The sequence below is a fragment of the Erigeron canadensis genome, chromosome 2, assembly GCF_010389155.1.
Source record: "Erigeron canadensis isolate Cc75 chromosome 2, C_canadensis_v1, whole genome shotgun sequence".
NCBI lineage: Eukaryota > Viridiplantae > Streptophyta > Magnoliopsida > Asterales > Asteraceae > Erigeron > Erigeron canadensis.
Genome location: NC_057762.1, coordinates 33,322,576 through 33,338,902, shown reverse-complemented (window position 1 = coordinate 33,338,902; position 16,327 = coordinate 33,322,576). Strand labels below are relative to the sequence as shown.

General features: G+C 33.8%; 2 protein-coding genes across 2 annotated transcripts; both read right to left on the bottom strand.

Annotated features, from left to right (window-relative positions):
* Window positions 1-1,994: 1,994 nt before the first annotated feature.
* On the bottom strand, window positions 1,995-4,666 carry LOC122589898 (proline dehydrogenase 2, mitochondrial-like). The gene is made up of 4 exons (XM_043762226.1): window positions 3,979-4,666; window positions 2,656-3,301; window positions 2,181-2,421; window positions 1,995-2,085 (listed from the first exon to the last, which is right to left on the bottom strand). Exons 1-4 carry the CDS (start codon window positions 4,546-4,548, stop codon window positions 2,046-2,048), a joined length of 1,497 nt encoding a protein of 498 aa, XP_043618161.1. The 5' UTR covers window positions 4,549-4,666; the 3' UTR covers window positions 1,995-2,045.
* A 3,196-nt stretch (window positions 4,667-7,862) lies between these two features.
* LOC122590061 (probable inactive ATP-dependent zinc metalloprotease FTSHI 3, chloroplastic) lies at window positions 7,863-15,182 on the bottom strand. The gene is made up of 7 exons (XM_043762394.1): window positions 15,025-15,182; window positions 13,354-14,179; window positions 12,644-12,967; window positions 11,954-12,254; window positions 11,158-11,358; window positions 8,321-8,374; window positions 7,863-8,168 (listed from the first exon to the last, which is right to left on the bottom strand). The coding sequence occupies exons 2-5, from the start codon at window positions 14,170-14,172 to the stop codon at window positions 11,198-11,200; spliced, it is 1,605 nt and encodes a 534-aa protein (XP_043618329.1). The 5' UTR covers window positions 14,173-14,179; window positions 15,025-15,182; the 3' UTR covers window positions 7,863-8,168; window positions 8,321-8,374; window positions 11,158-11,197.
* Window positions 15,183-16,327: the final 1,145 nt, after the last annotated feature.

The window sequence follows — 16,327 nt, the reverse complement described above, 5'->3', positions numbered from 1 at the left end:
TTAATTAGCAACAAATATTGAAAATTGAAGAAGCATAGATGTGTCTATTTGCGATATATTTGTAATGTAATTTTCAAGTAGACATGACAAGATTCGAACATAATAACAATTGTGCGGAGTGTTGATCAACATCATATTAGTGGCTGATAAATTAGATATCCATTTAATTATATATGGATTACATACAATGTTCACATGATCTAATTGATTACTGTATTAATTAACAAATTAGGTGACCAACAATAAAGAGTTGTTGACTACAAAAAGAGAGTATACACAAATGAAATTTATGTTTTGTATGAGAAAAAAAAAAAAAAGAAGTAAGACTTGTAGTTATAAAACTTTTGATTTCCTTTTACTGCAAAGCATAACACAAATATATAAAGAGCCGGCTAGCAAGATGTTAGAAGCGAAATACAAATAAGTTTTGATCATCAAATGAAGAGGCCTAAACATGTGGATGATTTTTGTCAGAGTAATGACTATATATACGAGGTGATATGTCGAATTAGATATAACGTATTTGTTTAAGAGCAATGCTACATTCACAAACAAAATTTTACAAACAAAAATTACAAACACATGTGGCATCAATAACCACCAATGAAACTATATTTATTTTTTCTTTCTTGAATCACTTTTTTTTTTCTATTAGTCCATATGTGTTTGTAAATATGGTTAGTAAACTTTTGTTTGTAACAATATCATTTCTCTTTGTTTAATTGTTTTAAGGTGAACTTTTAACAACTCCAACCACTTCATGTGAAACTTATAAACTGAATGTCCGAATACCATTATCCCATGCAACAACGAGCGATTGATCGGAGTATCGAACTTAAAGTCATAATCATGATAATAAAATGCAATACTATTCGTTGATTATAGACTTATAGTGACCATCAATCCCCACAGCCCAATGTCTACTTTTGACCCAAAACCTAAGGCCCATAAGAAGACCCATGATAGTTTAATGGGCCGTAGTATTCATTATTAAAAGTAAATTACAAAAATCATGGCACTTGCACCTACGTTTCAGTGGAGGTTTATGTCCCCAAATCATCCATGCGACCAACAGCGTTAATTATCTGCCGTTACGTAAGGCCAAATTCATCATTTTAGCCCACTCCTTTCTTCTTTAAACACGAACCAAGATTTTTTTTTTTTTTTTATTTTTTTTTTTATTAATAAACTAAATTTAATGAAATAACATGACAAAATTGAATAGCTTGACTGGATTTATACTTTTACCCAGATTTTTTTACCTATATTTTCATTATCCCCACTTTTGAATCATCAACATGTGTTATTATGGTTTTTTTCCTAATATATAATGTATATGTGTGTTTTTTTCAAAGAAAAAAAAAAAATCTAAAATGAAACAAAATTTAAAACTCCATGGAAAGTATTTTAAAATTTCATGATAAAGTTTGAATTTCTAAGAGCAATTGTAATGGAGGAGTGTGTGGACGGCGTGGAAGTTAAGACATCAACCACATGGTGTGGAGCCATTACACCCTCAAGGTCTTTTTGGGGTGGATGGTTCAAGGTTGAATATCCACCTTGAAGTTGTGTTGGGTTCTTTCATTTTTTTCCTTTTCAAAGTGTTAAAAGTTATGGTGTGGTATGGTTATTGTTACAGATGTGGTGTGATTGTTGGGTGGTTCTTGTGTGGTATTGTGTGGCGTTGATGTGTGAGAACCATTACAAACACTCTAAAGGGCAATGGCTCACTTGCCCATATCTGATACCGCCCCTGGTTGTAGAATAGCGATCATAGCTAACTTCAGAGTTACAAAGGATGAGCAAATGGCTTACATAAAACCCCTTTACAAAATTTCATTAAAAAGAAAAGAAAAAGTGAAGAAAAGAACCTTTGCCTCTATATATACTTAAATCAGTGTATAAATCATTTTTACAATTTACATATATGATTTGTGACACCAAAAAGAGGCTGGATTCGAAATAGTTACTTGGTACTATTAGTTAGCGCAATGGATTTAGTTCCTGATTTGATCGACTTGGTTGTTCTCATTTTCATTTGCACCTTAGCCAAAACATGTTTTCACTCTCCTCTTCAATTCTTTCCTGTAAATTAAAAAATTACCATGTAACAATCATCAAAATCAAGCATTTTAAGGAAACAATTTATATAAATCATATAAAGTATTGTGTTGTCTTACACCATGAGTTCCCTGTCAAGATTTGAAGAAGACAGCAAGCCTTTGTTCTCTTCTGCTCGTCGTAGAAGATAAGGCATGATTTCGTCAACTGGTCCAAATGGCAGATATTTACTAACACCAAAGCCAGCGTTCCTCAACCCAAATGTCATTGCCTCTGCCATTCCATAGAGCGAAGCAAACTCGAGCTTCTGACTCTCTTTAGTAATACCATGTTGACGTGCCTTTTGCGCAGCTAGGCTTCCTGTTATTTTACAATCAATATGATCAAACTCTATAATTACTTTCCTAATTTTCACATAAGAATTGATCTTCAAAACAAGGTATATTTTCAAATAATTAAGAGTGGTAAAAGGCCAAAAGGGCATTTCAATATGTGACAAAAATCTGAACTTTTTTTAAGTATTTTTTTCTTTTTTGTGATTTTCCAAATGAGAATGATCATGCTACTAAAAAGGTTAATTTTGTTTTTCCTTACCCGAGTCAAGATTGTGAGTGGCAAGAATGAGTCCACCAGGGCGATCAGAAACCTCATCAAGCATAAATGAAGCACACCGATTGTAACAATTGTGTGAGTCAAGTAAAGTCTCATGAATAGGGGACTCAACACCAAGCGAATGGGCCAACTTCCTTTCACTCGACATATAAGCTCCACGTACCAACTTAAACCCGAGAGGCAGACCCATTTTGTCAGCTGCTTTCTTGGTCAAAGCCATCCTGTCACCAGAGTCCTTCAAGTAAGCTTGAATGGTACCATAAACCATGGGTCTTGAGGACTCGTTGTACTTAACGGAAGCCCAATAGTTCAAGTAATCGATAGCAGGTTGGATGGAAGTGTCCTCGGCGTCAATAACAATTGGAACATTGTTTTCAAAGCTTCTATCACAAAGTGTCATTAATCTTTGATGAGATAATTCGAGATCTTTTTCTTCGTCAGCAGTCAAAGGGGCCGGTTGTTGTAATGTATGATAAAAAGGACTTGTTTCGGAAAATATTGGCAAAGTTTGTTGCTTCCATGGCAGCTTGCAAGATGAATTCTTGTACTCCCATCTAAGATGATCACTCACTCTCCTAAGCAAATAAACTGGGCAGATTGCTGTTACCTTCACGGCCACAAAACTTACCTGTTTTTTTTACACATTTTGCTTATATCAGATGCATATTCTTGCAAAAAAAAAAACTATTATTGAAACAATATAGTATTAAAGAGATATCTTTTGATATGCATTTTACTGTGAAGTATAGTTTTTTTGGTCATTCAATTCAATAAAATTACGGAACAAACGACCCAGCCGAATTTCATTAATTAATACTTTGTTAAATGGTAAAGGTTCCAAACCTTACATCAAGTAGTCTGGACTAAAAAGGCAAAATTACCACATAAATAGCCTTTGTTTCACCCTTTAAGAACCATTTGATCTCTACGATCTTACTCATTTTTATTTATGTATAATATATTTTCTTTAGTATATTCTTGCATTATTTTGATATGCTTATTTTGACATCATGTATCGATTAAAAAACATTTTTACCAGCAAGGTCTAACTCAGACCAGGATAGTCGGTTGTCTTAATCATAATCAGAGCATTGATGAGTAATTAAACTCAGGTGTCACTCCATTTGATTTCTGGACCATTGATGTTATTTTTGACATGTTAACTAATGAAGGTGACCCATTTTGTCATGATGTATAGAATTGGGTATATGCCCCATTTGACACAACTATGCGCATGGCTTTTGTGGTATTTTTTTCCTTTTCAATATAGATCAAGCTAGATTAAGAAATGAAAATTAAACTTACAGAAGTAGGAGGAAGGGATTGGGTTGAATCAATAGTTTTCATCAACTGTTTAGTAGCCTTATCACAAGATTCGTTATCATTTGCATGCTCCAACCCATAATCCAACATCCCTCTCAACCCGGAATTCCACAACTTCAAAACGGTTTTACCCGTTTCAACCGTATCACCACCCGCCACAAAATGATCATATGCCGTATATTTAACACCACCCAACACCGCCTTCCGGAACAACGCATAATCCATCAACTTCGAGTTCATCAACCAAATGCTCAAATCCACCATTGACTCGACCGCGGAAAAGTTCAAGATTGTGGCCGAATGCAACAACTTTGGTGTTGAAACGGACGCAAACAACGCCTTGGTGTCATCAAAATCGAATATCTTGTCACCGCCATTTTCGGTGGCGTTGGTAACGTTGTTTTTGTTGGCAACCGGTGGGAAGTTGGTGGTGGTCCCGGCATTGAACATGGCTCTTTGTGCTTGACGGCATCTTGAGGGCGCGATCGAATTGGCACGACTCACGACAGATTTTAATAGTTTGTAGGAAATGTCCTTGTTGAGCATTGCCATTACGACGTGGCAAGAGTCGTAGTGCTGATGGGGTGGGACGGTGTTAACTTATTAACTATAAAAGTGATCTTGCCTCGAGGTTATAATCTTAAGGCAAGATCGCTTTTAGTTGTAAGTTATATGGAAAAAAAAAAAAAATTATTAAGTAACCCAAGAGAATATATATATCCTCCCGATAGTTGTGTTGACATGATGCCAAGGTATTTATAGGTACAAAATGTTAATTGGGTCATATAAAAATCCCCGCTTGGAAATTGGATTCTTGTAAGAAGTAATTTTGTCAACCATTGAAAAACTAAAGTTTGTAGGGTCAAATGGTCAATGAAATTCACGGTGTAAAATTACCGGTTGTTTCTCTAAGGTTAATAAATTTATGGATTCAATATTTATCTAAATTTAGAATGTTTCCATAAATAAGATTCATAACTTTTGGAGAGTGATAAAGTATTGTGGGATTTTGTGTTAGTTTTTAATGGAATAATGAGTCATATATATCCTTATTCGTATAGAAATGAAAGTAGTTCAATTAATTACTACAAATTTAGAAAAACATGCGTGTGATGGAATCGTGCTTATATGTACTAAATTAATCATACACCGAAAATAACAATGTGTTGCCACAAAAAGGAATAGAAATAGCATACGTCTTAAATCGAATTGCATTCTTTTGTTTTGGATAGAAGTTTCACTGAGATTTATAGATCGAGATGTGATGCGCTAATTTCATCAAGTAATAGGCCTTTACAAATTACAAGCTTGTATCTGAGACTTTGATTTAGTGAGCTAATAATTAAGTAACTGAAAGTGTCACAATAACTAAATGTGTGTTAAGATGCTTAGCAAATACATACGGCTAAAAGAAATAAAATTTTAAGTATATCATGTTACAACTATAACAATGGAGTTTTCTGACTTTCTCTATTCAATAAAACAGAAAGTATGTACATCTAATCTAATATAATAAAAGACTTGGTCGAACTTAGAACTTACAAGTATGTTAAGTTGACGTCGATTGACTTTTGGATTATACTGTCACACACACGCCATGCTTAGCATGCAAACATACGGTGGGACCCACAAAACAAAGTGGGTACATCAATATTGATTAACTGATTATTATGGATTTAATGTTACACCTTTTTGCATTTGGGTTGAGATATGATCTCCTCAAATAATAAAGTTAGATGATCTAATCATTGAAATCAATGGTCATGATTCAAATATGATAAATGAATTTTGACCATTGATTTTAATCTAATAATAACACTCTAATTTTATTCTTCAAGCTAAATTGAAGGAATCCCCACCCTTTACATTTTACCTGTTAATTATCTCTTTGAAAACCCGATCAATTTGCAATCCAACTAGTTTGACCGACCGGTTAAAAAGTGGTTGTCTGATCAACCGGCTGAACACATTGGGTTTCAGGTATGTAATGATAGTGTGAGCTCGTTATATGAATTTGATTGCTATGTTCGAATAGCATGAACTCTATGATAAATGAGTATAAAAAAAAAAAAACTAAAAAAAATGGATAGGGCCAGAAATGTAGGGTCCAAGACTCCAAGCCATGATGGAATGATGTGTGCATGAACGGGTCTAAATATTTACACACCACGGCAATGTCTTAATCTTTAAAGCCGTAAAATGAACGGATGATAACATATATTACTTGCAACTAACCGACTCTCTTCCGTCCTTATCTTCAATGCTAAATTCCTGAAGTTACTTTGAAACATCATCAAATACGGCTATTGAAACTGAGTCTGATTCCACTTCTTTCGGGCACCTTTAGCAAGTAATTCATCTATTTATTTTACTCTCTCAGTTGGTTAGCTAGTGTCATTGTCCTTCTGCTTGGGTAATTAGTTACTGCCCGCATAATCATTGATTATTTACTTCTCCATAATCGAACCTGCCATCCACACTGCCTTTTCCCCTGTTGATAACCTATAACATATATTCATTAATTCTAATAATCTTTCGTTTAGATTTTAATAAATAACGGCGATTGTATGTTTTCGTTTTCATAAACAATCAATAAAATGACATAAACAAACAAGATATGGATCACCACTAAGCCATCCGAATGGTTTTTTTTTTTTTTTAAAGGCAAATACTTCGAATTTCCATCCTTTTCTAATCACATAATTATTCATACCGATTATTTCAAACGAGGCTCGAACCTATAACCTACAACGCAACTTTCTTTGTTAGTGGAATACACTTAATACCGGTCAAAGACCCTTTCAAATACACTTAATCACATAATTGTTTTAATCATAGTTTGTCTTATATTTGATTTGAAAGAAACACGACTCAACTGATTTTAATGCATAGACACAAGTTAAGAGCCCTAACTGTCCGTAATCTCGGTTTTGATTTGGATCAATTTCATGTATATGTTTTACATTTAGCTTTTATATACATCGTCTTGTATCTGATGTGATCAATGATTCTTTTCAGTTAAATACTAGTATTATTACCAGCCTGTTGCGACGGGCTTAAGTAGGTTCTTGACAGATTTTGTCGATCTTACTTTCCATGTAAGAGAAGTTCCCCATATAAAGCTATGTTCAGTGCTAAGCTGATGGGGTTCAATGCCTAATAATGAGTTGTTTTGTTGATATAAAAACTAAATTCAACTAGTTGTTTTGTTACAACTAAGTTCGCTAATGTAATACTAATAATCTTTTTGTATTTCGAAAATGAAAAAGAGCGAATGGTTAGTGAAGAACTATATGAAGAGAAAGTTATATAAGATTTATTAAATGCGAGTATTGTACTCTATACAAGTTTTGTTGTAAAAACTAAGCTAGTTTTTAGCATATAGGATATGTGACCATCCAACACCAAGCTAAAAACAAACGTCATTACCCGAAAGAGAAATAGGATCTTCAAACTTGGTTTGACAAAACTAGGATATTAGTAACGATGTGACCATACGTTTTCTTGTTTCCTTCGGATATATCTTTCCTATTAGTAGATGTGACATTATGTTCATTACACACTTTATCTTGTTATGTCATGTTTTGCCAAGATCAACTTTAGTGAATGTCCTACGCAATAAGAGTTGCTTATTACCAAATAGCAATTTGGAACAAATTGACAGCTTACAGCTTCCAAGTTTATAAATTATAAGATCATCTCCAATGGTACAAATCGTAAAATCATTTTGTTACCGCTACGTCAGCAGCACCCTAACCCAGCACATTTAACCACTTTTACCTATGTCGGTAAAACTGAAAACCAGATGTTTGGGGAAAATAATGAGTAGTTAATTAGCATCTTAGCCACAATAAAAATGCTATCCATTTACCCAATAAATAAATCAGCTATTTATTACAGAAACTATTGTAAGAGTTTAATAATAAAATTTAAACCTGCTTATAGCAAAAGATGTGATATAAATTTAACTACAAATATAACCTGGGCATTGCGCGGAGTCACAAAATATGTATGTTTACGCTGACATCTTTTGTACATTGTAAAGAAATTAAATGATATCTTAGCAAGTAAATGAATTGATTTCAGGGAAGACAGCCTCTTGAAATGTATTGTTCTTATTGGAATGGATGCACTTCTTTTAATAGATCCTGATTCGCATAGCAACGATTGACCTGCCAAAAAAGCCAATGTTACTAATGTTAAAAAAAAACATATATACAACGTAAGTAGTTATCAAGGTTCTTTAGATGATGAATTACATAAAATGACAGAAAGGATATTTCTCTTGGTTATGACATATGGTCATGCATCACGTATGTGTTACCTTTGTGTAGACGAATGCGGTTAAGTGAGTCCCTCCAAGGAATGTTCCATCTGCCTAAGATGTTGAATAATAACTAATCAAGAGAATGCAGATAAGTACAGAAATTGATAAGAAACATACTAAAACTTTTACGAATTGCTTGTGATTTCTGATGTAACTTGTAACTGGACACCTTTTACATGAAAACACATTGTGTAACTATAACTAAATACTTGATCATTTTTCTAATAAGTTTCACCAATAACATAATTAAACTTTAAATGCAACAATAAAAACACATATCTGCCTGGGTCATAGCCATCTCAATGTCTCTCTGCCTAACATAAGTCTCAGCCACGTTGTCAATTTTTCATCTGCCACTGCGACACTCAGAACAGTAGAAGCATATAATTTGCCTTCAACTGAAGTCGTATCTAGACACTTAATCCTCAATTTGACACCAACAGCAACTCTAACCACCTATCCTAAAAACCACTATGAAAGGCATAAAGTAAACCTTATGCGGCCTTAATTTGGTGCCTTCTTTGCATACATGACGACTTCTATTTTTATAGCGAGTTCCTATGACAAAAATTCTTATAAAATGAAAGAATAACCAAAGAACTACACTTCAAATTTGCCACTTTTGACCCATATATAAACTGTTTTAAGACCAATGTAAACCTGTCATATACGGTGATGATATCATTAGATTTTTCTAAAGAATGATATGTAATGATAAGCCTTAAGCACTAATCGAAATCTTAAGAAGTCATACATATCCAGCCTAATTACCAACATTAGTCAAATTTACATGGTAAATAAAGACTTTAAGGGAGCTGGTAGCATAACAAAATGGATGGTTAGGCCGCTACAACTGCCAATATATATATATATATATGGGAAAAGTGAGTATGGGGCTGTTATGCACCCAACTTGAGTAAAAAACCCCTCACATACCAATTTTTTAATATTTTGAATAAATGTTTGGTCCCCATGATTTTTATGGTTTAAAAAAAGGTATGTGAGGGGTTTTTCACCCAACTTAGGTGCCTAACAGCCTCATATTCCCTTCCCCCTATATATATATAGATGAACTAAGAGACATTTAAGAAAACCACAAATTTACAGAGTTATAGAATATTAACTTCGGATAATAAGTCAATGTGAAAAGTAATGGTATCATTACAACAGTCATTCAAGTTTAGCAAAATATGTAGTTCTAAAAATTGAGTGAAGTAATGAACAAAAGGCATGTCGCAAGAGCAATTCAAAAGAGGTGCTAAAAGTTACCGAAAAGACCAAAACATGTGATTGATGACTACATCACAGATTATACGGTTGTGGTGGGTATCATTGTATGATTTATGAAGTATGAATAGAAAATAGAACATGAACTTGGTTTATCAGTTTATGAATTAAAATAGCCTATAGTGTTGGAATTATTCCAAAAGATATTGGCTAATGTTTAATAAATCAAAGCACAAAAATAGTGATGTAAGTTATAATCATCAGCCAAAAACAAAGTACACTTTGACTAAATTCTTCTATTTGTTGTCTATGGTTACAACCTAAATAAAAATAAATACTTCTATATAGCTAATTCGAATAAGAAGCAATACTTGTAACTTAAACCTAAAGAACCACCCAAAATAATCAAAATCTAATACAATTCAAACCTAAAGAACAACCCAAAATAATTAAAATCTAATACAATAAAAAGCAATACTTGTTCTCGAAAAAGGAACAGACCTTAAAAGCAGCTGCTACAGTACTTTGTGTGTGAGCGCCGATCATCATGCTATGTTATTATAATAATTTGAGTGTGAAATAGTAGAGCTTAAAACTTTGCCTTAGTTATTATATAAATAAAATAAAATATAATTCGATATTGCTGTACAAAATATAAAACGTTCTTTAAGCAATGGATGCCAAATTGCCAATGCCATTGATGGAAAATTGTGATTACGCATTGGTCAGTCCATTTGGGGCAAATGACAAGAGACGAGCCATATGAAAGTGAAAAGTGGACCAGAGTCACCAGACCACTCACCACTTCTTGCAAATTCAGGACCCACTGGGTTATGCATAGATGCCACCATAGCATAGTAAACCACCATGTACGAAAATCATCCGTGAATGTACTAATGTAAGGTGTATAAGACTACCCATATCAATGTTGTTTATGGAAGATACATGATAGACATGGAGGTGTTTATGAAAAAGGACGGGAATGGATGGTGTTTGCATTTGTATGTACATTATTGTATATATTTATTAATTGAGTGTTTGTGAAAAGAATAAATATATTATTGTAGGTAAAAAAAATTTGTAGGAAATATGTATGGAAAGCTCAGCGGCATGCAAATTAGGATGTTTAGGAGAAGGATAACCCAAACGAACGCAGATAGTCTAACATAAATTTTGTAATAAAAGTGTCGTGTCTTATTTAGTTAATATTGAAATTGAAAAGTGAGATGTAGACCAGACCTCTTTACTGGTATGTCTAATATGTCTTATATAATTAACATTAAAGATACAAAGAAATTAAAAATAGAGGTTAGACATGAACAAAGACCCTGAATTAGGTGATATTCAAAATTATATGATTGATCGATGATATGTGATTCTTTGTCTAATTCGAAGCGAATACAAGCAATGCTGACACGTAATCTCTCCTAAGAGATGATGGCACTTTTGAGCATCTCATATCGTTCTAATACATTTTGAGCCTAACATGAGTTTAACACATCAAATTTTCTTAGTTCAAGCTGGAATGAATATAATGGTCTAAACGCAAATTTATGAAACTCTGACTTGCATATTTTCTTTAAAAAAAAGAGGTGGGAAATCCTTACCAAATGATCTGCAAAAAGAGAGTTGTCTGCCTTTTGTTGCTCAAAAGTCAAACTTCGACCGTGCAAGTAGTTGGTTCGAGATCGAATAAATTTCTTGTGCTTCTTGTTTACTGAACTCCTGCTGTTGCTGCCTATCGTCAAACGACACTTTGGTTCTTTCAACAGCTTTCATTACGTCATCTCTCGACACACAAACTCCACCTGTGTAATGGCAGAAGTCAGATGATGTAATGTACAAAGAGGCGGCAATTTCAAAATAATTACCAGCAGATGGATTAATTTAGATTATATCTATATCTAGTGGGTCATATGAGTTATTATATTTAAGGAATTTACTTAACAAGTCTAAAGTTCCTATAGTCATTCAAGGTATATAAATACGTAAAAGCTCCTTAATAGCTTGATAAAAAAGGTTGAATGATAATACAATAATCATAACTACCTGTTGAAAAAAAAAAGTAACTATATATAGTGCATTAGTTATTTAAATAGTTAAGAGCAAAGGATGACAAACTTTTGCACGCTCCAGTTTTGCAGAGTTATCCAAGTTGTCTATTTTTAGACACTTTCCACTGTAATTAACAGATTTTATGGTTTACCTGGGTATCCAACCCGCTTTACCAACCAGCTAATCCCAGATAGACCATCCATTTCAGATAGCCTGGAGTCGGCGCGGGTATATATTTTTGCTCCTAGGATTTGAACTTGGGCCCTCCAGATGTTTTCACCCTTAGAAATCAAGCTTTTCAACCGTAATTAACAATTGATTTGATCTTGATGACCATGTAATTTTTACCTCTACGTGCAGCAAGAAGAGCAGCTTCATTGACAATGTTTGCTAGGTCAGCACCTACTAAACCTGGTGTCAATGATGCAACCAGATTAAAAATATCATCCCTGTCGTCCTCAAGGGGTACATCTCTGAAATGAACAGCCAATATTTTCTTTCTTCCTTCTTCGTCTGGTTCCTTCACGAAAACTTTTCTTGAAAATCGGCCAGCACGGAGGAGAGCTGAATCCAACATTTCAGGCCTATTTGTTGCTGCAATAACCACCACCTTCTTATCTGACTCGAATCCATCCATTTCTGTCAACAGCTGTAAGAAACAACACACCGCCAGTCAATAAAGAAGCGACAATTTCAACCAATTTGCTTATGAATGGATCAATTAGGGTTATGTTGTATATCTAACTGATAAATGAACTATAAGTTTAAAAGGAAACAAGTCAGGGTCGCCCAAAGTTTACTTTAATGTATAAAACCTCCTAAATCATTTTGTTAAAAAAAAACTAGATTACTATGTGGCCATTTAATTAATCATTTTGGGCTTTTGGCACATCATTGTTTTTGCATATAAAAGTTTAGGGCGAAAGGTCAAAAACTGAATCAGGCCCAGTGAACCCAAACTGGCTGCCCAGCCCATATAACCACTAATCAATGCGCTTTGACATCGCAACTTAAAACAACCAAAAACTGAACACGTACTTGGTTTAATGTTTGGTCACCCTCGGTATTAAATCCTCTACCACGCTTGAGCCCGACTGCATCTAGTTCATCGATGAAAATGATAGATGGCGCATGTTTTCTAGCCTCCTTAAAAAGATCCCTGATGCGACTAGCTCCTCTTCCAACAAACATCTCCACAAATTCACTTGCACAAGTGATGAAAAATGGGACTCCAGCTTTTTCAGCAACTGCACGGGCGAGTAGTGTCTTCCCTGTTCCAGGTGGACCCACTAGAAGAACACCTCGAGGTATCTTTGCTCCTAGAAGTACATAGTTTGAATCTCCTTGCAAGCATGACACAATCTACATAAATTGTGTTTGAATAGTTAAAGGCAATAGCTAAACATGTCACACCTCTAGTCATAGTAATCAATTTCTAGTGTTTGTGTAGCTACTTTTTGGCTTATGATTAACTGTAATCAGGTTAATAATAGGTGCAACAAAGCTGACTAACAAATGAAAGAACTTAATCACAAATATGCCCTTATTTTAGCTACCGCTTCCTTTAAAAAGCATAATTGGACATATACCCAGACACCATCAAAAGTGGTAATTATAATTTAACAGCATAAGAGCATCCCAACATGATCTCCCACAGCATGTCTTATTAGACAAAACACCAAATGATGATAGACAAAAGTGTACCAAAATCATGATTATAACGATCAATAACAAAAATTGATATTTACCTCCATTAGCTCTGCCTTAGCTTCATCTACACCTTCAACATCATCAAAAGTTACCATATCGTTTTTACTGGGTTTTCTTGCAATACTGCTACCACCACCACCTAATCCATGAGCAACCAATGACAGCATAGCCCATGAAGGTGCTTGACTTAGTAAAGTAGAACAAAGCCTTCTCCCCGCTGAAACTACAAACGGTTCAGGCTCTAACCCATACGTGGTTCCTTTTTCTTTCATCAAATTAAGAAGCTCTCTATAATCATCATCAATGTATCTTGTAGAAAACTGCCACCCATGTCTAGGTAATTGGCTAGCAACAAGCTCCAAATTCTTTTTATCGGCGACAATTTGTGAGTGGTATAACCCAGGTATGATGTCATGTTTTGGTAACAAATTTCCAACCATGGATGCCAGCATCTTTTGGAATTTTAATATAGGACTGCTTCCTTGATTTAATACTTTTGCACTCTCAGAAATTCGTGGCACACTGTCGTACACTACACAACGTGAGTTTTCTTTGAACTGAACCCTCGTCACACTTCCATCTTGAAGGCCCTTCAACAAGTCTGAATATGGAGTAACTTTAAATTTTGACCTCTTTGATCTTAAGAGCAGATAACACATTACCATTGCTACAGAAACTGAAGCAGGAACCATATGAATCCTAAAAAACGATTTGACACCACTCAACCTTGATTCAAGCTCCGGGCGAAACTTTTTCCATAATGGCTTATTAAGATCATCATCATCAGAATCATGAAAATCATCCTCAGTTTCTTTCGTTTGCAGATCGATATCTTTAATTTCATTAGCGTCGCCCATCCTTTATCTTTAAGAATCAAGAATCAGACCTTCTATCAGTGTTAAAATCAACAACCACCATACACAATTACACACACATACATACATTTGCCAGGCTTTTATTAATATGCGATTCTCGAATTTCAAACAAAAAGTAGAAACAACTAAAGGGGTATAGAGCATACTGTAACGAACACTTGATCAACAAAAAACTATTACTGAACTGAATACACAAAGTTGAATATCGATAACTTCATAATACACTAAGGGGAAATACATTTGTTAGGCTTTTATTAATATGCGATTCTCGAGTTTCATACAAAGTAGAAACAACTAAGGGGAAATATAGCGTTCATACTGTAACGAACACTTGATCATCAAAACAACATTACTAAACAGTATATCGATAACTTCATAGAATCCAACTATCAGAATACACACTTCAAGTACTCGTTATCAAGTACTAAAAACCGCGTTCCATTTTTCGTCTATTAATCTGTAAATTTTATTACAATTATTACTGCTAGTATAGTGTTACATATTTTCAAACGTATCAAACAATACACGAAAATCTATATTACATATCAAACTTTCGTGTTTCGACCTTAAACATCCATGTATCTACCCTCATATTGCATCCGCTTCAATGACTTATATAATACCACATCAGCAAAATATATATATATATATATATATATCCTATTTAAGAAATCACAGTGTTTAGAAGCTCATAAATCATAATCATCATTACATCAAATAAAAAGAGGGGGCTAAGGCTAATAGGTTCACAATGTAAATATGCATTATTATATTATATAAAAATTAAAAAATAAAAATAAAAAACAAAAACAAAATGGGGAGATGATGATGTACCAAAAAATGGAGGCGTTTAGGGCTGCAGAGATTAACAGCAACAGCACCAACGACTGATGATTATCTATTTGATGAATAATTAATTATATTGAATATTATTATTATTGTTATGTAAGTATATGTGTAGGTTCCATGGAAATTGAGTGACCCAGGGTTTTTCTCTTATTTTTATCCTTCGCTTTATCTTAGCTTTTGTTTTATTTTAATTAGTTTTTTCTTTTTTAGCGCGTAAGCATATAAGCGTTCTTCACTTCTTCGATCGATAATTTTTGCGTTTAGTTATAAACTAGTTATTATGTCGTTTGTTGTCCAGGAACAATAACCTTTACTGTTTATGATGATGATGATATATGTAAAGTTATAACTAATTGTAAAAAGAATTATAAAAGTAAATATATGCGGACATAATATGAAAGAAAACTACGAGGAAAAAGATAAAATACAAATTAACTTTACACAATCCAATATAAAATACTAGGATACCCGCGCGTTACAGTGTCAACAGTTTATAACGCGTGAGATACCGTAACGGTGATACAAGTTGTATAGGTTATTTCATAAGATACCTTGATAAGACATCTAACCGTGATTATCATTCTAAATATAAGTCAAGGATTAGATGCAAAAAAGATTAAGGTGCAAAAATTAACCATTTTAAATATATTTGTTAGGATTATTTAGGGGTATTGAAAAAGGTGCTAAATTTCCTAAAATAAAAAGGCTAGTTTGTTTTATTAGGGATTATTATAGAATATAAAAAAATACGTAGATGTATTATATAAACAATAAGTATTTCCCCACTATAGCTCAATGGTTGAACACCAGTTTTATATGTTAGATGTCTCAAGTTTGAAACATGGAAAAGACATTTCAAGGTATTTCACAAATAAAGTTCTCTAGTGAAGCTGATTAGTTGGAGATTTCTCTTCCTACTATGTATTGAGGGTGAAGGGGCTCTCAAGCGTGGACTCGGTTAAGACGACGTAAACTAGATCTCGTGTTGCGTGCAAATAATCCACACCTTTCAATATATATATATATATGCTAGCACGGTACCCGCGCAATGTGGCGGTGGTTGTGGCTGCGATGATGTGGTGGTGGGACGAATGTTGGTGGTGGAGGCGACGTCGAGTGCTCTAGATTATTGATACAAAAGTAACTGATGTAAATGGTTAAAGAAAATATTTTAAAAGTAAAGGTCTAATAGTGTAATTTAATCATTAAAAATATTTTTAGATAATTTTTCCATGTACTTTTAAAGAGAGGGTTGTATTTTTTTATTAGATAGTATAAAAGTATAGAT